Source organism: Carassius gibelio, chromosome A16, assembly GCF_023724105.1.
Source record: "Carassius gibelio isolate Cgi1373 ecotype wild population from Czech Republic chromosome A16, carGib1.2-hapl.c, whole genome shotgun sequence".
Classification (NCBI taxonomy): Eukaryota; Metazoa; Chordata; class Actinopteri; order Cypriniformes; family Cyprinidae; genus Carassius; species Carassius gibelio.
In genome coordinates this window covers 3,646,299-3,670,161 of record NC_068386.1, presented here as the reverse complement: position 1 = coordinate 3,670,161, position 23,863 = coordinate 3,646,299, and the positions used below count along the sequence as shown (strand labels likewise).

General features: G+C 34.9%; 1 protein-coding gene across 1 annotated transcript in view; it reads left to right on the top strand.

Moving 5' to 3' along the window:
- Positions 1-23,863, top strand: part of LOC128030389 (thrombospondin type-1 domain-containing protein 7A) — a 99,153-nt gene that overhangs the window by 20,673 nt on the left and 54,617 nt on the right. Inside the window, exons 2-4 of the mRNA XM_052617958.1 lie at positions 14,131-14,974; positions 18,613-18,861; positions 21,854-22,041. Coding sequence (XP_052473918.1) covers positions 14,131-14,974; positions 18,613-18,861; positions 21,854-22,041 — 1,281 coding nt within the window. The remainder of the gene's footprint in view (positions 1-14,130; positions 14,975-18,612; positions 18,862-21,853; positions 22,042-23,863) is intronic.

Genomic DNA, 23,863 nt, shown 5'->3' with positions numbered 1-23,863 from the left:
CTGTGCTTGATTTGAAGCACTGCATCAGTCTACCATAAACGCAGTCTGTTTTAGACTCCCAGTATCTTCCTTTTCCTGGATATATTGTATTTTGGGAGGATCAGTTACAGAGCTTGGCTTTGTCCTTACTGGGTTACAATGGCCATTCAAACCCTGGCAATATAATCTCATATAATTATATGTAAATGACCCCAAGCAAAAGTTTACTTATGCTTGATTCTTAATATTGTGTGTCGTTACCTGGGTGAATCATGACATTTATTTATTTATTTTTGGTGATGGTTGTTCATGAGTCCCTTGTTGGTCATGATCAGATTGACGGTCTGCTGTTCTTCAGAAAAGAGGGACAACAACTGAGGGACTCCCATGCAACTATATATATATATATATATATATATATATATATATATATATATATATATATATATATATATATATATATATATATATATATATATATATATATATATAAAAAAATAGGTTTAAATGTTCACTGATGCTTAGTGTTGCACTGATGCAATTACACTGATGTTTTGGTCTTTTATTTAGTCCTTTAGAAGCTACAGGAGATACTTACTTGTTTCCCCGAAGGCAAAATAAGCACACTCTTAATAGATAGTGTAGTGAGCATCAGTAAACATTTGGAATAGTTGCGTATGAGTGCATCAGTTTTCGTCAGTGTGAAAGGATGGATCTCAAAATCATACAGCCACTGTTGGATAGAGTTCAATTACAGAAAAAATGCTAGAAAACCAAAGTATTTGGTTTTGGTCTTACGAACAACAATAACACAATTAACAGTCAGTTGTTGATCATCCAGGTAACACACACACACACACACACACATATACTGTATATCATTTAACATGTTAATTTAGTGTTATTAATTCTGTAAAAAATAATGTCATTTTAATCAAATGCAGAAATTGGGAGTGAATGGAATACTATGGCATTTCAAAAGTGTTTATAATTAGCTGAATGAGATTGTATATAATCTTGGAAATTGCCATTCAGGGTTTCAAAAATGCAGTTTGTTCAGGCGGAGCAGCTAATCAGAATCACCAGTGGGTGGTCAGGTGATCATAAACATGCATTTCTAGCTATATACATTGGAGACAATTGATTAGATGTTTGCGTGGACTGAAAGAACTGGCATTGATCAGCTTTCAGCCTCTTTAGGAGAGAGGAAGTGAGGACAGGGCTAAAGACACCAGATCTCCACCTCGCTGTCTTAACACCACACACTCCCCAGAGATGCTATTTCTATCCGCTCTGCTTATCACAGGCCTGTCATGCACTTCAATCGAATATCTACCGAGCTCCCCGAAGATAAGAGAAACGTGCGTGTGTTTTTTTTCTTTTTTTGAGCAGGATGCTCATCTTAATTTAGCTCTGATCACCAGATGCGCAGCGTTCGAAGTTCACAGTTTCATTTGACACACAAACACATTCTGGATTTAGTATAAGCATTTAACATTTCACTCCTGCAAGGAATAATAAGCTGTATTTTATGACGTTTTTTTTCTTCACTTTTTTTCTTTACAGATTTATTTAATTTATCTAGTTGATCTAGATATGAGAGGGTCGGAAATCGGTTTCAAACAAGCTTAAAATCAACATGAGATTAAAACTGGCCTTTAGTATCGACTTGATTAATTAATATCCAGTTATCCGATTTGTTTTTATTCCAGGTTTATGTTAAAATGTCCTTAACTCTTGGCAATTCTATCTAACAATAAATCAATAAAAGGATCTTCAAAAAAGCTGATTTTACACGCAATGCATTTGTCAAACAGGAAATGGAAAGTTGTGAATTGTGCATAACATTGTGGTTATACTGTAGGCTATTTGATTCAGTTTTTGACTAATATTAGTAAAATGCATTCAGAAAAATGGCATACTATGCATGCATACTTTGCAGAAATGGTAATGTATTATTATAGAGACCTGCTAAAATTGCTAAAATGTTTCTGGTGTTTATTATATTACATTACATTATATAGTATGATTTATCAATGCACATTATAGCAAAGTAAACGTTATTCTATTATTTAATGCCCACCTTTCAACTTCCAATCAATTTTTGAGAAATCAGATACTTCTGTTTTACTTATTAGTACAACATACTGCAATAGTAAAACACCATTCCATATTGACCTTAAATCTTCAGTCCTCTTTATATGTTATACTTGTTTTCTGGCACTTTCTGCCATATTACTTCAGTTTGATACTCCACGTCCTGGAACTCATGAGCTATTGAGACGGCAGACCTCAATTATGAATTTTTCACCCATTGTGCTCAGTTTCAGTGTTTGACATGAATTTCTTGCACCATGGCCCTCTTCTTCTTTTACTGATGCTCCTCAGAATAGCAAACCCTGTGCAGGTTGGGGTTTGATTTATTTCTCCTCGTGATGTGAGAGATCATAGTAAACAAACATGCAGTTATCATATGTTTGCAGTAGGCAAACTCACATACTGCAGATTTGACACGTAATGCATTGACCTATATTTACCAAAATATTTAGTATACATGGTTCATATCTTGCAATTCTGAGGGATAAAAAGTCACACTAATCTTTAAAAAAAAAAGTATTACATGTTGGAAACAGACTTCCATACATGACTTTGAATGCATGGTCAAATGAGCAGTGACATCATGATTTCATATTGAATATACTTTGTTATAAGCATTTAAAAATGCCTCAATTTGGCCATTTAATATTATGAATCAAGAACTGGAAATAGAAGGGCACGTTTATTGATTCCACGTAGTGTGCTCTGTTAAGTTAAGTGGAGATTAATAATCGTTTAGTAGATGCATACATACATTTGTGATCCACGGACTGCATACTGCAGTAGGAGTATGAGTACAATGGGCAGTTATTTTTCATAAAATTAGTTTCAAATGCCAAATATCTGTTTTTATATGCAAGACACAACTAATAAATCACTATTATGCTACATTTGTATTTTTTTCATACTGTGTATACTTTCACAAATTATTATTTAAAAATAATGTGCAGGATAAAATATATGCTTTAAAATTTGCTTTGGATAAAGGCATCTGCTAAGTGATCAAATGTAGGTGTATAAGCACTGTGCAGTATTTCATGGTGATCATAATATTCTATTTGGATGAGAAGAAACTGCTTTCAAAATATTTTCATTTTTTTCTTTTCTTGAAAGCAAATTTGACAAATGATTGCACTAATCCAAGAAGACATGGTCTATATCACAGTATGAATTTATAAGCCATTAGTATATGGATGTTGAACTGGCATTCATTGGTATAATCATATTCAAGCAGTGAGGCCCATCTGACATGATGTGAGATTTTGTTTTTAATATAATGTACTGTATATGTAAATTTAGTCACAGACTGAAATGCATAACCTTTAAAAAGATCTGAATGAATGTGCTGTTAATGAAAGTAAGTTGTCATAACATTTTTATTAACTTATCAGGTTTTAAAGTGTACATAATGTTGTTGTCTTGTGGCTATTGAAACCCACTTTTTGAGGAGAACATAAACCTCAAAGTTACCTTTGTTCCACACATGCTTAACTCATATTAAACCCAGAATATTTCTTAAATATACTGTGACCCAAGTATGTGGAAATAATTAATGAGCAGCCCAGAAATATCTCTGTGTTATAATATAATATAAATATCTGTGTTATAATAACCGCAACGCTGCATATTAAATTGCCCAAAAACATATTTGGACAGTTGAATCACACTTAAAATGCCACTGTATTAGAATAACAACACATTAAAGGAAGTGACATTTGCACACACTCTTCAAGAAAAAAAAAAAACATTTCATAAAATCTATTTTTGGCATACGCTGTGTGTAAAGTTCACATTTCTGTGCTGGTTTATGAATGATCTTCCCTGGAAATGTCATGTTACATCCACACTGAAAATCAAACGGCGGCTGATATGAAGTGTCAGTCGATCAGAGAAGTTCAGCTCAGAGCTGTGATTGTTTCGATCTAATCGGATGTGATCAGCACCTCCATCTTGACCCACATTGCGCCTCTGGCTTTCCATCCCGGTAGTCCTGGGGTGAGTTTCTCCGCTTCCATCCATTCTCACGTCCCTGTCGGTGGTTCTGCATTCAGCCGAGCAGATTTCCCCGCTGCCTGCAGCTCAAACCCTGTGAGTCTCATTCTTAGTCAGCAGTGCCCTGTTTACACACACACCGTCACCGAGGAGGTTATTTGTATTTTTCTGCTTTATTCCGGTGTGCTGTGTTGTTTCAGAAAAAAATGGTTGGATTAAGAATATTTTTGCAAATGCCATGGAATGTATTACACGTAAATTACTACTTACTTTTATTGCTCTGTAATAAAAATGGCAGCGTTATACAAGATTATTTGCAAATGCCAGGGTGTGTATGCATATATTGAAACCAAATCAACAATGTGTTATGCTGAAAAGGGAATCACATTGACTTCTGTGTGAATTATGCAGTCTTCTGTCATAGACCAGAAAAATACTTTCAGCAAATGTACCACTAGAAATAGAGCAATAGATACTTGATTTGACCAATATTTAAAAAAATATTTTCATGTGTAATTGTTTTTTAATTTCTAAATATGTTTAAATAGTGTAACCTGTTAGAATAACTAACCTTGTGTAAAGTTTTATTAAAATGTACAACTTTGCACTATTTACAGCATAACGCTAATTCATTTCTTAAAAATTAATTTAGATATAAATTAACCCTTTTAATATAAAATAATGTATTACAATATTTTGAGAAAAATAATAAAAGTATTATATATAATTAAGAATTTATAAATAATTGTTTTCATAATTATTGTATTTTTACTCATCCACAATATAATACAATATTAACAATTTATTGATTTATGTTGCTTACAGTTTGCAAACATATAAATTGCAAATATTTCATTATAGTATAATGTGAAAATATTAGTTTTTTAGACTTTCATTCAGTGTTCTTTTAGTATCATTGATATTAGGTTGTTATACACTGAACTAAATTATAAATACAGTAAAACTGCACATTTTGGAGTGGGAAGATTTGTGAACAATATTTGAGGGAAATGGGGCTTTTCTGTACATAGAAAAAGTCTTAGATCTTTGAGTTCAGCTCATGGAAAATGGGGGCAAAAACAAAAGTGTATAATTTAGTTTTTCAGCTTTATAGTGGAATGTCAAGAGTTTTAATGAAGAGAGGTTTCCTTACATCTGTCAGATATGCTCTGTAAGTACACTGAAGTACCCAAAAGCGTGTGTTATGGTTGTCCTTAAGAGGTCTATGGGAATGTCTCCTGAGGGAATTCTCATTGGCAAACCCAAAGCTGCTCTTACCAGCTCTCACGGGGTCTTTGAGGTGAATAACATTAGCAGACAGGAGCCCACCATATGCTTGACTGCATGCATTATCCTTACTTTAACCCCTTAAAGGCACTTCAGGAACACGTAAATCAGGCTAGCAGGTGAAACTGAATCTTTTAGAAGAGCTAATGGTGATCTGTTGGTTTTATTGTGTGTTTTATGTCAAGTGTCAGATTTGGTTTGCCTCTAGAGCTCTGGGCTGACTCGGCTGAGGTTGGTTTAAGGCGAAATATTTGTGTCACCAGATGGAATCAGAAGAATAGACATTTTCACACAGCTGTCTCGACTCAATCTATTAGGTGAATGGGTGTTGTGTGCAATTAGTGTGCATCCCTATTAATCATTCATTCATTTACTTATTTGTTCATTTGTTCGTTCGTTCATTCATTCAAATATCAAAATGTAATATGGTTTGATAACAACAACAACGGATATAATTAAATGTTAATATTATTGTCCAGAATTTCTGTGCATAACTTTTTTGTTAATTAATGGACAACTATCTAAATGTATTTATTTATTTTCATTTAGTATAAACATTTAATCTGGAAATAATTAACTTTTAATCTTCCTGAATTTCAGTCTATCCCTCTTAATTTTTGTATTAATTGATAGGTTAATAATAAGTTTAAGAAATGTAATGCATGCATTTAAAGACTGCATCAATTAAAATATAAAAAGATTAAATGTATAAAAAAGATAATGTGTGTATATATATATATATATATATATATATATATATATATATATATATATATATATATATATTAGCTACTTTAATCAAACTATGAATGAGTACTTAATATAGTGGGATCATAGTTAGTCTGGTTTTTCTGAAGCGCTTACGGCCGTCACTTCGTCCTATAGCTGCAGGTCTCTCTTTTATTTAGATGTAACATTCTCTCCAGAGCATCTTCTCACTGTTTATGAGCCAAAGCCACATATGCTCCCGACCAAAGACTGGCTCTTCTGTGGTGCTACAACCTCTTTTTGCTTCCCAGCCGCCCCAAGGGAGGCTTCTCGTGAAGGTGGCGTGTCAGATCGCCATCAACAAAGCGCTGCACACAAGCTCCGTACTCATATTTACTTCTGTATGAAGAGACGCTGGTGGTCCTGCTGTGACTTCTGATCCCTGCCTGTGCGGAGCATAAATAAAACATGCATTAAAATGTTTATGCCTGAAACGATTTTTGTTTTGCTGTTAATGTTTTCTTTTTCCACAAGCTAAGCTGCGGTTGATTCATGTTCATCATGGGTCATGCTTCAATTGCCCTGCACATGTTCTTCCCTATTGATCTACAGCCTCAAGTTCAGAGGTTTTCTTTTGTGTTGTTTAAATGTTTCTTTTTATCTAAAACATTTCTACTCATCAAAGAGCAAAAATGAGCGTTGATTTTCACCTGCTGAGTGTGGATTGGAAACCATGCTGAATAAATGTATTTTCCTCCGAACGCTTTGGCAGATCCAGAAGGAACTGATCTCCTCTCAGCCAACTTTCCCACATCCACACAATGCTCTCGCTTCATCCGCTTTCTCCTTTTTTAACTTCATTTTAGGCTGTAGCTGATTGAATAAAGAAAGAAATGAGATGTTTCTCTGTTTTACCGCAAATCTAGTCTTGCATAGTCAATCTTTTGACTTGCAGCATGAAGTCTGGTTCACTTTACTTTACTTTACTTGCTTATTCAGCTGATTTAAATGATAACACCTAACAAGTAAGATTTTTTAATAGTTTTGAAATAATTCATTTGCTCACCTATTATATTTTATTAATTGAAAATACAGTATAAAACTAATATCGTGATATATTACATTACTTTAAAATTATGCTCATCACAACATGTGCTGTACACTTTGGCTGTAATAAATCTCTCATTGAGACTGGAGAGATGTGGTGAAGGTTGGTGCTGCTCAGTGTTTATCAGATAAATCAATGAAGTATATTATACTCTAGGCTTTCAAAACCGAAATGATTTGCTTGGTGCCCGGAGTAGTACAATCTGATCTTTATCACTGAGGAAAGCACTTAATATGTTGAGTCCCAGGGGTTCGTTGGCAATTTAAGAGAAAATAAAGGTTTAACACATGGTGTTTTAAAAGATTAGTTACACCCTGATGCACCTTGGTGAGCATCAGAGACTTATTTTGTTAATTAAAACATACAAGCAACACTTGGTTGTATAATATTATTGTAAAGTTTACTGTTCTCCCATTACAACCCTGCTGAGCACACAGATGAAAATTTAAGCACTGACCTTTTGATATTTCACTGGAGTGCTGATCAGGAAATATTGGATGTTAAAGTGTGAAAAATACAGACTTCCTATTGTAAATTCTCAGCTTTGTCTGTGCTTTTTCTAGCAGGTGAGTTTTTTTTGTGTGTGTGTGTGTGGGTTTTTAGTGTTGGGTAAACCGCCTCCTAACTAGGAGTGATGCAACTGCTTTCATGTGACTAGTCATTTTTCAGACCTCACTGAAAACAAAAATAAGTGTATTTGATGTTTAATGAGGTTATGGGACTGATGGGCATGAAGTGACAGACCAGAAGTATAAAATGTGGCTCTTTGTGGCTATTAGGACAAAAACTCATGGTAGATGAACATGGAAGAGATGGCTTTTATATAAGGTCACATTATGTGTGGGTTTGCCATTGGAACATCACTAATTGTCTGCTTTGATGAAGATAAAATTTGAAATCTGCAAAATCAGGGGTGTTCAAAGGCTGAAGGCACATGGTTGACTGGATGTATCTTTAGAATGTCCTAAGTTCACAGTTTTCTTATGAATTTAATGGTCTTTGCCACGGGGTCACATTTCTATGATTTACTCAATTTTGAAGCCGACTGAAACAGGGAAGAATAAACGTACGTATGTATCTTTTTCACTTCGACATGCAAAGAAAAGCAGATCTTGGGAATGTATTCATTGAAAGTGACTTGAAAGGCATTATCAGAGAAGTCTAGTGCAAGTTCAGTGCATTATACAAATTGTGTGTTGTTGTTGTTTTTGTTTTTTTTGCATTTTGATTAAGGATACTCATGTAGTGGATTACTGCACTCAAACACACATCGTCTTCTGAATGCTTCAGACAAAAGCATCACATCACAGAGCTTGCTCTTACTCAATTGACTGATAAAAGAACAATTGATCAGAGATTCAGAGCTCAGGAGGTTTCATGAAGTTCTCCATTTACATCCAGTAAATGCTTCTAAACAGTAACAGAAAAGGGTTCTTCGGCATGTAACAATAGCAGAACCCTTTTTAGTGCTAAATAGAACCATTTTATAGGGCTTTACAAAATCATGCAGTGTCTGGTAGGGTTACAAACAAATTGTTTTACTTTTATTTTTTTTATGACATTGAATTTGTACCAAAAATGACAGTGCTCTAACAACAGTTATTAGCATATTACATTAATAAATGACAATTGACATTCAACATAAAATAAAATAGAAACTGGATAATCTGGAAATCCTATGATGCCCGTCAGTCCATCATGTGTATTATTTATGAGTGAATGGCCGTTTCTCTCTATAATGATAATAGAGGTTGTAGGATGTGATAATGAGGTTGTAGGATAATGAGGTTAATGAGGTTGTAGGATGTGACAGCATCTGAAATACACAACTGAGTTCAGAGTTACAATGTGTATCTTTCCATTCGTTTTTGTGTAAAAAAAAAAAAAAAGCGTGTTAATGCGCATCTCGTCAGTAAAGCTGGTTCTCTAATCATTGGTAAATTCCATCAGGCGCGTTACTACACAGAGCCGTTTACATTACATCAGAAACCGTCATGCAGCGGTGTTAAATATAGCCACATGGGCTTGGGAGTACTGTGGAATACTGTTGTCACTTAACAGACTGCCGCTGCATCAAGAAATGCAACTTGAATCTCTTTTTACACAAGGATAAATCTATATATCCATTCTAGTAGGGCTGTGCAAAAAAATTGAATGCAATTTTCATGCACATCTCATCAGTAAAGACGCTCCTGTAATTAGAAGTATATCTCCAGCACATGCGTTCAGATCGTGGTTTCCAGGTTTTCACAACAAATCCTGCAATGTTGTTTCTCAAAACTAGTCCAAAACTAGCCAAATCGCGCTTCCAGGAGGTTCCCCCGATAAAAAATTGCTTTCGGGGTTAAAATTTAAGTTTTATGGCATGGTTGTCTCTGTAAAATTCGCATTTTAGGGGCTAAATATCACGTTATTGGTATTGTCGCTTCGACCCGCGGACATGAAAAAGAACCACAGCGAGCTGTAATTCACTGACAATCTACACAAAATCGATTTTAAAATCGGTGGCGATTCTTTGTCGATTTTGAAAGCGATTTTGTGTTAGTTGTCGGTAGACACTGCCGCTCCACCTGAACCAGTGTTGCCAAGTCTGCCGTTTTTTTTAATGTCCGCGGTTCGAAGCAACCACAATAACGTGATATTTAGCCCTTAAAATGTGAATTTTACCAAGACAACCATGGCAAAAAAAAAAAAAAATGTATATTTTAACCCCAGGAATTTATTTTTTTTTTTTATCTGGGAACCTCCTGGAATCGCGATTTAATTTTGGACTAGTTTTGAGAAGCAACAGGGCAGGATTTGTTGTGAAAACCTGGCAACCCTGATCTTAACACACATGCTGGAGATAATACTTCTAATTAAAGGAGCGTCTTTACTGATGAGATGTGCATGAAAATCGCATTTGATTTTTTGAACAGTCCTACATTCTAGGTAGAGACGCTAGCGAGTTCTCTAGGTCTGAACTTATCTCATTTGGTTCAAAAGTCAGTGGAAATCTGTTCTTTGTAGTTTTGTCGATTAGATAAAGATAATTAATTAAATAAAGAGGATGAACAAATCACATATTCCTGTTTTTATGGCATTTTGCAAAACATTCCAACCAATTGGGGTTGTGTATTGATGGTGCTTGAAGTGATTTCTTCAAAACCCAGGCCTCCTAAACCCAAACACGCACAATGATTGACAAGCAGGGAGTGTTTCTGATTGGCTTAAACCTAGGTTATTTTGATGTTTTTTTCATCCTTATCCCATCCTTCTCTTATACATCAGATGCATATTATTAATTAGGGCTGCACGATAATAAATTGCATTATTAATGGTAAAAGCAGTGATGTATTTCCATTGAATGTTTCTTTCTGTGAACTGGACTCTGACTGACAGTCTGAATTGTCTGCACACACACCTGTCAGACGCTGATGGACCAGCGCTTTGTCAGCCAGAATTAACTTTTATCATGACAGCTGGCGTCTCCTCCAAGCAAAGGAGATAATGATGTGTGAGATACCGATCAATCCAGACCCGCTGCAGGCCTGATCCTCTTAACAATGACCCCAGTGTGGGCCGATGGAAGTATCACCAAAATATTACAACATGGTACCGCTATAAATCACAAATTAGATAGATTAGCTCCTCTGGAAATTCACAGAATATATATATATATATATTTTTAGAAAATTATTATTTATGTATTTAAATTTTTAAGGTGTATGAAGTCTAAAATCAAAGACACCTTTTTCAGATAGTATAGGCATTTTATATTTGTGCAATTTTAACCTTTAATTTTGGGAGCATTTTATGTCAGGGCTCTTCACGTTCACAGACCCACCACAGTGTCAAAATCCTCTTTCTAAACCTATGGGGGAGTACGGAGACATAAAAAATATATATATATATATTTTTTTTTTTTATGAAACCACTGTATAGGGTTTGTGTTCTCCTTCCTCATCGTTGGAAGAAGCACATCACACAGTCATTAAGTCTGTGACATAAATGGAGAACTGTGGAAAAAAAATTCAATACATGTTCATTTTGAGCTAGCAGACACCACTGTAGTTCTCTTCCTAGTGAGCTACCTTTATGTTTGGTGCTTACACAGACGACTGTCTTACCTGACTGCATCCTAACTGAAGTAGGAATTGCAGAGTGACTGATTTGAAACACTCTTCATGAATAAACAAACTTCAGATGTTGCACAAATAACACTGAGAAACTCATTTCACAGTTGATTGCAATAGACACAACAGTGACTGCCCAGGTTTCTTTTTTCATACAGACCTGGTAAATCACTTCTGAGCTTATGATTGGTGTTTCTTGAAAAGTTTTGTTTCAGTAATTTTCATTCTTCAACTGCTTTATTTCTTATTTATCATTTGTATTTAATTTAAAGCATTGGGGTCAGTAAGATTAATTTTTCTAGGTTTTTTTGAAACAAAACAGTTGTGAAGTATCAGATATATTTTAGCATAATTTATATATTATTATATTATTAATATTTTAAATTAGTTTTTATCAGTATACATTATCAATTTTCATTTTAATTTAAAATTAAGACATTTTGCTATGTGCTTTTCTCATCTTTTAGTATTTCTATATAGATTTTATATATTATAGTTTTGTCATTTTAGTAATTACACTTAGTTGCCAAAACAATATTTATGTTTTTATATATATGTGTGTGTGTGTGTGTGTGTATATATATTTTCCCCTTTTTTATTTTTAGTTTCAGTTCACAGTAACAACACTGTTGTGATATTCTCTTTGCCTTTTAAATCCGTAATGAAACTAGTGACCTGCAGGGTCAACACAGCCTGGCCGCCCACAGTCTTCATCAGATGATATCAGTTAGATCTGGTGTGGGTGGAATGAGTGCTTGATCAATAGGTCTTATGATATAATGTTATGGGTGGTGTTTGTGAAGCCACAACATCATTTTTGAAATGGAAACTAATAATACTTCAAATTGTGTTGAAGAGAGGAGTGCTGTTACTTCTGTTGATAATCAGACTTACATGTTTTAACTGACAGATGACAAAACTGGTAAAAAAAATTCCAGAATATCTTTGACTTGGGTTAGTAAGTAACCACCAACACTGACTCAACCACCAAATGCATATCAGTAAACCTGCATCAGAAATGTAAAAATCTTTTTTAATACTTTTTTATACTGTGCTACACAAAACTCTATTTCCCCTGCTCTCGTTTAACTCAATGAGGCCCAATGGGTCACGTTTGCAGCAAAAACTTTCTGAGATGGATTATTATTGGGCCTCATTACAGGAATGCCTATTTATCATGCAGGAGGTGCTGAATGTGGGGAATGAGAGATGGAAACTCAGTTATGGTGACACAGCTAATGTAATACAGTGTAAATTAATGGTAATAAAGCCTCATTTTCTAATGTGGCTGTGAGATCTAGCCCCTGAAGCACAATCACGGTCCTTGTTGTCTGTACAGATCTCGATTTGTCACTCTTTGCTGTCTGAACTCGCTGGATTCTCTGTTAAAGCTGCTTTTGTTAAACCCCTGATTCTTGAGACTGTACAATATGCTATTTGCTTGCATTTCATTTATTATTAACACAGTAAACGACCCTTTAATTGAAGCAACTATGTTTGTTTTCTGTCTTTTTTCACAGAAATGTTGTTACTATGATAAAATAAAGGGAATCATTGTAGAAAACAACTGATTTATTCAGAAACTCACTTACAGACATACCTACGTTTACTGATACATCAGTTCTTAGCTATTTTTTTAAAAGAAGGTTAAATAAAGTTATTAGTCAATAGATTAACATGTTGAAAATATAATTGTATTTTTCAGCTCTGTAATTGTAATTGGTCCTGTATTTCTAATATTTTGCCTGCTGTTTAGCATTTATTCATACTTTGCTTATTGTGTTTGGTAACAGTTTCTTTGACATGATCCCAGATTTAGAGCCCATGAGATTCTTGTTTTTCTTCTGTTCCCGCTCTCTGTTTAGAGTTTGATGCTGCCAGTAGAACAAAGCAGCAGGTACTGAGCGGTGATTAACTCATTTTGACTGGATAATTGCTTCACAGCCAAATGGAACAACACTCAGATTATCACCTTAAGGATCAGTTAGGTACGAAAGTGAACCTATTCAGATTTCTAAATGTGTAAACCTGACACCGTGGCTGTGTTCCAACACTTAGTGGGCTGCCTGCTGTCTGCATCCAAGCTGAGTTTGGTAATGTTGCACATAGGCTAGCACTTCACTAAAGAGTTTGGTGTTAGCATGCTGCAGTTTAATTAGCTTATTAGACATAAGACATAAATAGTCAATTTTAATTAGATTTGACGTTTAAGTTTTCTAATTTTAAAAATGATTTGTTTGTGTGTTTTTAATTTAAACATGTAAAATCTAAATCTATCTGTTTAATTAGCTAATTTTGGGGCCCATGAAGCTTATTACTTCCAAGGAATAAATAAATAAATAAAAAAGTTAATTGCATAATTTCACAGTTTATTTGTGCGTTTATATCTCACAATTCTGAGTCAGAATTAAGAGAAAAAAACTCCTATTACCTTTTTTGACACAGAGGTCAGTAAAAGTTGTTTTAAAGAAGTAATTTTTTTCAGCAAGGATGCATTAAATTATTAAAAAGTGACTTTATATTAAAAGTAATTTGTTGCTGCAAAAATTATATTTCAAACAAACAAAAATTCCCATTTCATCATTTCCACAAACATTATAAAGCAGTACAACTGTAACAACAATAACATGTTTCTTGAGCACTAAATCAGCATATTATAATGATTTCTGAAGGGTCATGTGAGTAACATTTTAAAATTGATCATGAAAGACTTCTTTCAGTAATATGGTTACTAAAGAAATCAATCAATGCATCGCAGTGCATTATGTCATTATCTTCTTAAGGCATCTTATTAAGCAGCATCATTTCCTCTGAGACTTTGCACTAACTTGTGTGTTTTTCCAGGTCCATGGGGCAGATGTATGGGCAGCGAGTGTGGTCCAGGAGGTAGTCAGAGTCGGGCGGTGTGGTGCGCTCATGTGGAAGGCTGGACGACCCTTCACACCAACTGCCTTCAGTCCACACGACCGGCCAACCAACAGAGCTGCTTCCGCGTCTGCGACTGGCACAAGGACCTTTACGACTGGCGGCTAGGCGAGTGGAACCAGTGTGTTCCCGTATCGCTACGGACCGGCCGCACAGGCGTTTGCCTGCAGGGTGAAGAGGGCATCCAGACGCGAGAGGTGAACTGTGTGCTCAAGGCGGACAGCTCAGCTGCCGACGATGCCATCTGTGAGTACTTTGAGCCCAAAGCCCGGCAGGAACAGGCCTGTTTAATTCCTTGCCCTCAAGACTGTGTGGTGACCGAGTTCACCCCGTGGACCACGTGCTCCAAGACCTGCGGGCTGGGCCTGCAGAACCGGGTCCGCTCTGTTGTGGCGCCGCCGCTTTTTGGCGGGCTTCCCTGCCCCAATCTGACGGAGTTCCAGACATGTGTACCGAGGGCCTGCGAGGGCAGAGAGACGGTGTTCAGTCTGAAAGTGGGCGGATGGAGCGAGTGCAAGATGCTGTCTTTACAGCCACCTCTGAGCTCCTCTGCCGCCCCCTTGCGCAACGCCCGCCAAGCCCGCCGGCGGAAAAGCAAAGAGAGGAAAGGGAACCGGGACCCGGAGATGCTAGACCTTATCAAGAGCAAAAGGAACCGCAACAAGCTGAATCGATTAGAGGACAACCTCTGGAATATGGAAATAGGCTACCAGTCTCGGCAAGTGGTGTGTGTGCATCGAAACGGAAGCACGGTGTCACTCAGGTTAGTGGCTTTTCCCATTAGAACCATATTAATTTGACATAAATAAAACTGAGGTTGTGAGCGGTGGAAGAGCAGTCAGAAGAACAGTAAATCATTTTCACAAACTTTGTGTCTGGATTTTTGTAAAGTACATTGTTTTGTACGAGTTAAACAGTGAATGTGGTTAACGTGACAGATTTGTTCAAAAATACATTACAGTGCGATTTGTACAGTGATTTGAATACGTTTATTTCAGAATAATTGATTTTTTTAATATTCATTTTATGTTTTGATGTGAGTAATAATGAAATAGTTTATTAACATTAATATTATTTTATTCAAAGACACTTGAACAGTGAAATTTTCTACAGTGACTTAGGCAAACCTTTTCGCTGAGCATGTTTTTCATTTCTGTATTATAAATATTTCTTATGATATTTCTTTATTTTTTAGATTAGTATAGGTTGTAAAATGTTTCATGGTGCTACTCCCCAAAAATATAATGACACTTCTAATTTAATACCATTTCTTAATTTAAATGATAATTATTATTAATTAATTATAATGATTTAATTACTTCAGGTTGTAAAATATCATTTGGTGTGACTCACCCAAAACAAAAATATATTTATGAATGAATAGATATCATAAAATTATTATAATTAATATTAATAATAATTAACATTCATATAATTTATTCAAAAGTACGTTCAAATTCAATTTGTGCAATGAGTTTGATACACCTTTTTGACCATGTTTATAATTTCTGAATGATTAATATTCATTTAGAAGTTGTAAAATGTGATGTGGATCAACTCCCCAAAGATAAATACTTATGTATTGATTAAATATCATTAAGTTTATATAAATTCATATTAATTAATTGTTTATCTTTATAAATTATTACTATAGATTGCAACTTCCCAAATACTTTTTTTCTTCACCTGTGAACTTTTTTTTTTTTAATTCTTTAAAAAATATATTTTTAGAAATAATTTAATTACGTTAATTGATTATTTGATGTGAACGCTAGTTTGCGAAAAACAAAAACAAAACAAAAAAAATTATATTATTCATACCTTTCTCTTGAGCAGCATCTGTTTTGTTATAGCACTAATGGTTCTCAGGCTAATAGCAGTTCAATGAGTCTAAGGGATTCAAGGAAACTGGGATCCCGGTGTATTTCTGCCCTCCGTCAGCCGCTGACAGTAAGAGGATGACGGCTGTGTGACTCGTCTGGGTCTCCGCTGTGCTGTCAAAGCACTCCCACGCTTGAAGTCTATTTTCAACTGTAGAAATGACAACTGTCTGTATATTCCCCAGCAGAAGACTGTATGACACGGCAGGAGTCTATGCATGCACCTTCCATAGAGAATTAAATGTTCAAGAGTTTATAGTTATTTAAAAAGTTTTGGCACAGCCTTGTAGTTTGTCTATCTCAGGCGTACAGTGTTTGGCCTTTGATATTCATTCAAGCTCAGGAACATGGGAAAAGTTGAAAGGAAAACATTCCGAGTGTTTTAGCTGGAGGAAATGTTAAGTTCATCAAAACAGTTGAATAGCCAACATCAAGGTTAAAGCAATCCAGCAAAGTCACATATAATATACAAAGTCACGTACACCATTCAAAAGTTTGGGATCATTTTAAAGACATTTGTGCTCATCAAGGCTGCATTCATTTGATTAAAAATGAAGTAAAACATTAATTATTTTTATTATTTATAATAGCTGTTTTCTATTTGAATATATTTTAGAATATGATTTATTCATGTGATCAAAGCTGAATTTTAAGCATCATAACTCCAGTCTTCAGTGTCACATGATCTTTAAGAAATCATTCTGATTTGCTGCTCAAGAAACATTTATTAATTATTATTATCACTGTTGAAAACGGTTGTTTTGCTTCCTTGTTTCAACAGTGATAATAATAAAGAAATGTTTCTTGAGCAGCAAATCAGAATGATTAATTAACCATGATTAATAAATAAATAAATAAATACAATTACTTTTTTATGAATAAATTAAGGAATTAAGGAATTCATTAATTCATTTGATTCTTTGACGAATAGAAAGCTCAAAAGAACAGTGTTTATTTGAAATCTTTTGTAACATCATAAATGTCACCTTTTTTACAATTCAGTGCATCCTTGCTAAATAAAATAATTATTATTATTATTATTTTTTTTTTTAAGTGCTAACCCCAAACTTTTGAACGGTAATGTATATTTAAATGGAATCACAAAAACAACCATCATACCTCCAGGAGAAATGTAAACCCAACAGTTCTTAGTGTAATATTCTGCCAGACATCTCATCTGTTGTACTAGTTCTTTGTGTGTGCGGCTTTACACATGCACTCGAAAACCAAAGTCTGTAAATCATTTAACTTTGCTCAGATATCTTCATAATGCTCCTGCTGCAACAACGAGGTTCTCCTGAACTGCCACAATTGAGTTATTCTTACATTAAACATCATTCTCATTTAAATGGAAACGATGGTGTCCTCATTCCATCAACAAGCTGTAAACAACAGCTCAAAAATGTGCAAAACAGTGCATAAAAACAGTGCATTTTGGTAATATTTATTTTGTAATAATTAAATTTAGCCCATCGCGTCACAATTTTGTTATTAGCCCCATTTGTTTTATAGGATGCAATCTTAAATCCAGCAACAGACTGGCATAGTCTCCATTTCTGCCAAATGCAGTTTACCAGCAGCTACTATCTTTTTTATACCTCAGGAAGAGTTATTGTGCTGCAATATGGTGTCATTATTTTGCCATATTTTAAATGGTTTCAAGACATCTTAATCTGGGTTTAAAGTGTGTGGAAAACAGTGCCAGCTTTAAAGTTTATGTATTTAAGAGTCCGTGCTGCCCCGAGGGGAGTTGGGCAGCCACTGCACCTAAATGAACGTTTGCTAAATGAAGCTCTGCTGGAAAGGAAGCAGGCTGTAATTAGCTGTAATAGCTCATCAGCTGCATTGCCTACAGAGAAAATAAGACACTAAGAGAAACTGCTGCATTCACACTGCTCAGCATTAAGATACCAGCCACTGAATCAATTACAAAATCTGTTGTTCCGCTGCAGATTGAGTTTAAGTTACCATGCTTATTAAAGTATTAAAAGAGAAAATATTGCAGGGATACTGTGGTAAAGTGATTGTATCAGGGGTTCACACTTTTTTTTCTGTTAGCTGAACCCCTGAACTTTATTATTTTATTTTATTTTATTTTATTTTATTTTATTTTATTTTTTGTTTTATTTAGATTTTTTGTTTTATTGTAATTTATTTTAAATAAAACTTAAATTTGCCCAGAAATTTCAAGTAATGCTAGAAAATTATGAAAATATTTAATGATATGATTTTAATTATTTTAATTTTTTTAAATGTCTGTAGTTTTTATCAAAAATATATTTTTTATTTAGTTTTAGTTAAGTATTTAAACTTAAACTAAACAAAAACATTTCAATTATATGTTTGTTATTTTATTTCAGTTTATTTTTTTTCTTGTTTCAGGTACTGAAAATATTTGTAAGGGTTTTAGTTTTAGTTACAGTAATAATAACCCTGTTTTTTTCTACCATCGAAATATGTTCTTGATTACTGTAAGAGAATTATCTTGTCATGTTGAGTGACATCGTCTGTCCTGTATCAGCCAGTGTCCCCACTGGAGTCTTCCGGAGACGTTCCAGTCCTGTCTGATGACTAAAGACTGTGTGGTCAGTGAATGGAGCATGTGGGGCTCCTGCTCAAAGACCTGCTCAGACCCCAGTGTTCCTCAGGGCACACGCTCCCGCAGCAGACAGCTGATACGGCTTGCTAGCGGAGGAGGGTCTGAGTGTCCCCAGCTGGAGGAAACCCAGGCCTGTGAGCCTGAAGGGGACGGGGTGCCACCCTGCACCATGTAAGTACCCTGAATTGCTGTGTTCTTACTACATTTTACATTTGTTGATAATGTACATGTTTCCAAGCCCGCGTGCATCTCATGCTATACTAGATTGAAAAGTGAAGTGTGATCATCTTTGTGCTGAATTTTCACTACAGGTCAAATATACAGTCAAATCAATGAATGTCAAATAGACACTGCAGGAATATTTTCTACTATTACATGTATACTATATTTGATACATACAGTACAGCTCAAAAGACTGTGGTCAATAAGATTTAAAAGAACTAATAATAAATACTTTGATTCAGCAAAGATGCATTAAATTTGTCCAAAGATGTTTATAAATTGAGTTTTAAATCATCAAAAAATCCTGACAAAAAGTATTACAGTTTTCACAAAATATGGACAATAGTCAGAAATGTTTATTAAGCAGAAAATCAGTATATTAGAATGATCTCTGAAGGGTCGTGTGACACTGAAGACTGGAGTAATGATGCTGAAAATTCAGCTCTGCATCACAGAAAGAAATGAAATGTTTAAATATACTACAACAACTTATTAGTGTTTTCTAGAAACTGATGGCAAATGCTGAGATGGACTGGTGTAAAAACATTTATATGTTATTTTAGTTTTACATTTTTGCATTAGGGCTTGGCAGGGTCAGAATAAAAAATAAATAAAAAAACATTTAAAAAATCCATCTGTATGCATGATTGCATACTTTTCTTATTTAGTCATGACAGCCAGTCCCATCTCTGTTTGAGATCAAAGGTTTTCAGTTCAAGGTTTTATGTGTGAAAATGCAGCACATTATTGGAGTGATGATACTATGAAATATACGCCAACAAATTGATGTCATCTTGTCATATTTTATTATGTGTCAACCCAGAGGAAACTGCTGCTCAGAAGTGGCTCTTTTTGTATAACTCAAATGATTAAATGTGGTTCCTAACAAGCTTGTCATTGAAGTTTCAGAAGTTTCTTCATCAGAGAAATGAGACATACATATAGTTGTTGACATACAGTAAAGTACAGAGAAATACTGGAAAATTGTGCCTCTGTGTACATTTCATATGGAGGTCTCTCACTGTTATCTTGGCAAATCTCAGCACGGTTGGAGACATTGTCGAGATCTCTTCTGAATCTCTGAAGGAGATGCGTGCAATGGACTTTTTCTCTGGAGGTAAATCTAAAAAGCAGGAGAACAGTGAAACTTAAAAACACTAAGCTAATTTGTGATTGATTTAGTCTTACTGCTGTCAAGGAGAAGCAATTTAGATGTTAACGATATCTCATTTGAGGATTTTCCTATCCTGCAGACATGTACATGAAACAAGCAAAAAAAAAAAAAAAAAAGTCACTTCTCAGCATGATGCACTGTAATGCTTTCTGCTCTTCATGGAGAAATGCCAGCGTGGACCGGGAGCCGCTTGACCCCTGCTCTGTGAGGGTCAGTACATGAGCATATGGAGATGGGGCGAGACGGATCGGGCTGCTCTGCGCTCCCGAGCCAAGAGAGATGCACAGACAAATGGAAGTGATCTTAAGAGCTCGGTGACGCTGCTTTTAATCTCATTCTCTCACAGATGGCCCACGCTGGCTCTCCGTCACAGAGCACACAATGCTTTCTGAGTCTCCCACGTACTATGAACCGGCAGCTCGAGAAGATAATGGATTTTTGCAATTCTGTTTTGCACTATTGCGAAAGTGGGAAAGAGAAATCACAAATGACATCTCTTTAATATCGTTATTTTTTTTTTTATCCAAGACCGAAATGAGGTTAAATGGAGGTTGAATAGAGATTCTGAAGTCTTTTCAGACTATAAAAGACCCCAGTAATCAAATGTGTCTGAAGGTTTAAGAGATCTATCCATCCACTCATCCACCTACCTATTATACTGTACATCCATCCATCCACAAACCTTTTAACCTTACAGCTTAATTAACCACCTACTTATCTACCTTCCTATTCATTCACCAGTTCACCTGTTCATCCATCTATCCATCCAACCATCCTACCCATTGACTTATCTTACTACCTATCCATCATCCCATTCATCTAAACCATCCGTCTATCCATCTGTCCATCCGTCCATATTCCAATTAAATACCTGAATCTTTATATAGGTAGCAAACAGTAATTAACATAACATAATTGTTCTTTGAGTTGCAGTTTTAAATAGAAGAATTAAAATGCATTATTGTTATTTTTAACTAGAAACATTTGTAAAGCAAAATGCTTGAAGTTTGAAGGTTTGTAGTCTTTACAGATTGTGAGGACGAAATATACTGTAGATACTTTTGTAAACTAACTTGGAAAAAATAAAAACCAATATGTATTTGAATTGCTATTCAGTAAATTTCCTTTCCTGTCATTCAAGTTCAACTTTCTATGGGATGTGGCTATTTTTGTTTAAATATTTACATTTGACTATTATTTATTATTATTATCTGTTTTATTATATATTATTGTATTTATTAATATTTTAATTTAGCCTGTATTTTATTAGGTTTTGTTTATGTATATATATATATACACATAAACAAAACCTTATATATATATATATATATATATATATATATATATATATATATATATATATATATATATATAAATAATTAGATTAAATTAAGCAGACACTTTTATCCAAAGCGACTTACATTGCATTCAGGCTAACAACTAATTACTTTTAGTAGTTGTACTTTTTACTTTCTGTACTAAAATATTATTAAAATATTTTAATAGTAAACATATTTGGTTTTAGTTAACAACAGCACTGCCTGTCAGGTCAGAAGTCTTAATATTATTTCAGACATTTATTGTCAAATTCTTCCAAGATCCGTTTTATTGTTTGTATGTTTTTTTTTTTAAAACATTCATCTAAACATTTGTTTGGATATGTTCATGACAGTGACACATGGATTGATGTCGTTGTCTGGAAATGTTTAAAAAGATGCATTACAGCAACAGCACAGATATACAGCCTGTATTTGATGCTGATTTCAGTTCTGCCTGGCGGAGCACTGAATGGAGCGAGTGTCGTGTTGATGCGCTGCTCAGCCAGCAGGACCGGCGGCGTGGGAATCAGACGGGTTTGTGTGGTGGAGGTGTGCGGAGCAGAGAAGTGTACTGCGTCCAGGCCAATGCAGAACTTCTCAGCTACATCTATAACAACAAAGACAAACAAGCTACAGGTATCTGTTCAGCATATAGTTAACAGAAGTATGGCATAGTGACTCTCCTGAGCTGTGATCAATTATTTATTTGTTTATTTTTAAGAGTCCTCCAAATCCTCAAAATATCAAAAGCAAATCCTGTTAAGTTCCATAAGACAATCTTTAAAAAAGTGTTAAAAACATATTTTTCCTTTTTTAGATGTATTTGATGTTATAAGCAAATCTTCGATTCATATGATTCCACAAGATAATCTTTATAACAGAGTTTCATATGATGCCATAAGTGAATCTTGATAAGTCTCATACAAATCCATATGTGAATTTTATAAGTTCCAGTTGATTCTATAAGATAATCTTTTTTTAAATTGCATTTGATTCCATAAGATAATCTTTAGAAGTTTATCATATGATGCCATAATCAAATCTTTGCTTCATAGAACTCCTAAGTTTAATATAATGTCAGTGAGAAACCTTTATGAGGAAAAAAAAACAATGAATCAATTATTTATTTATTTACTTAATGCAAAACAGCTACTATTATAACATATAATAGCATAGCATGTTGGTTTGCAAAAAAAATTCTCAGAACAATGTAAATCCTAGAATACATGGATCTGTCCCTCGTGATTTTCCTCTTTCCCTGCTTTCTCTGTCCCCGGCCCACGTGCATGTGTGTGTAAAGCTCTTACTCTACTGTACAGTATATATTGCATCAGCATTTCTTTGCATGCTTCACACATACACACACACACACCATCACTCGATTAATGGCCCACCCATCTTCATGGAATTTTTATTTTTTTTAATCTCTCTCTCTCCTGCTCACGCTTTTGATGCTCAGAACTGTGTGGTGAGCACATTGAAACATACAGTATCTTAAATCTGTATATAAGAGCAGATGAGCGCTGACTACATGAAACGCTCTGGCTAAAGAAGAGCTATTAGAACAGGCCACAGCTGGTGGAGCTGTGTATGCTGGGAAATCTGTGTCCTTATCAGCACAGTGCAGGAGACGCCATGCTTCAGTCAGGGGTAATCTGCTCCACCGACAGCAGATACATGAACGCAGACAGTGCAGAAAGTTAAAGAGAAAAATGTGCTGGAGCGTCAGTCAACTGATGGAGTCGTGATGTTCTCACCCTGGGAGGATGTTTTCAGTTTCAAGATTCTTTGATGTGATGAAACCTTCATCAGATCTATCTGGAAGTGATGCTCATTTGCATTTCCTTCTAAGAACACAACATTGCACTCACAACACAAACAGCGTTATTTCCCACAGGTGGCTTCACTGTTTTAAAATCAAAAGTTTCTAAATGGATTTTAAAGCCTGATGATGACATAGGAGAAATTCCAATTTGATTTCATAAAGGAATCTTTATGAAAATTTCATACGATGCCATAAGCAACTCTTAATGTTCCGTTGGTTCCAAAATAATCTTCGTAGGTTTCCTATGATGCCATAAAAGCTAACCAGCTTATACCTCACATTATCACATTACTGTCTGAATGAAATTCAATGGAGGCGATGTACACTGAATAAATGGCCGTGACATTCGATTGGACAGAGCTAAATTTGGAGTCTACTATGGAAAAAACTAATGCTTTATGTGATGGATGTGATTCATATATTGCATTATAAACCAGTGGGTTTGGCTGGTTTGGCCCTGCTGGTAAATGACTGGATGCATTAACTGAACATTTTTCTGTCACTTACTAAATTGTAATACACATTGACAGATAACTGAAATGCTTAACTGAAAATGATAAAAGTTGTCTGTTCTGTTGCATTTGGTGAAGAAAACTTGAGAAAATAACATGTGGAAGTAAAGATTTAAGTAGA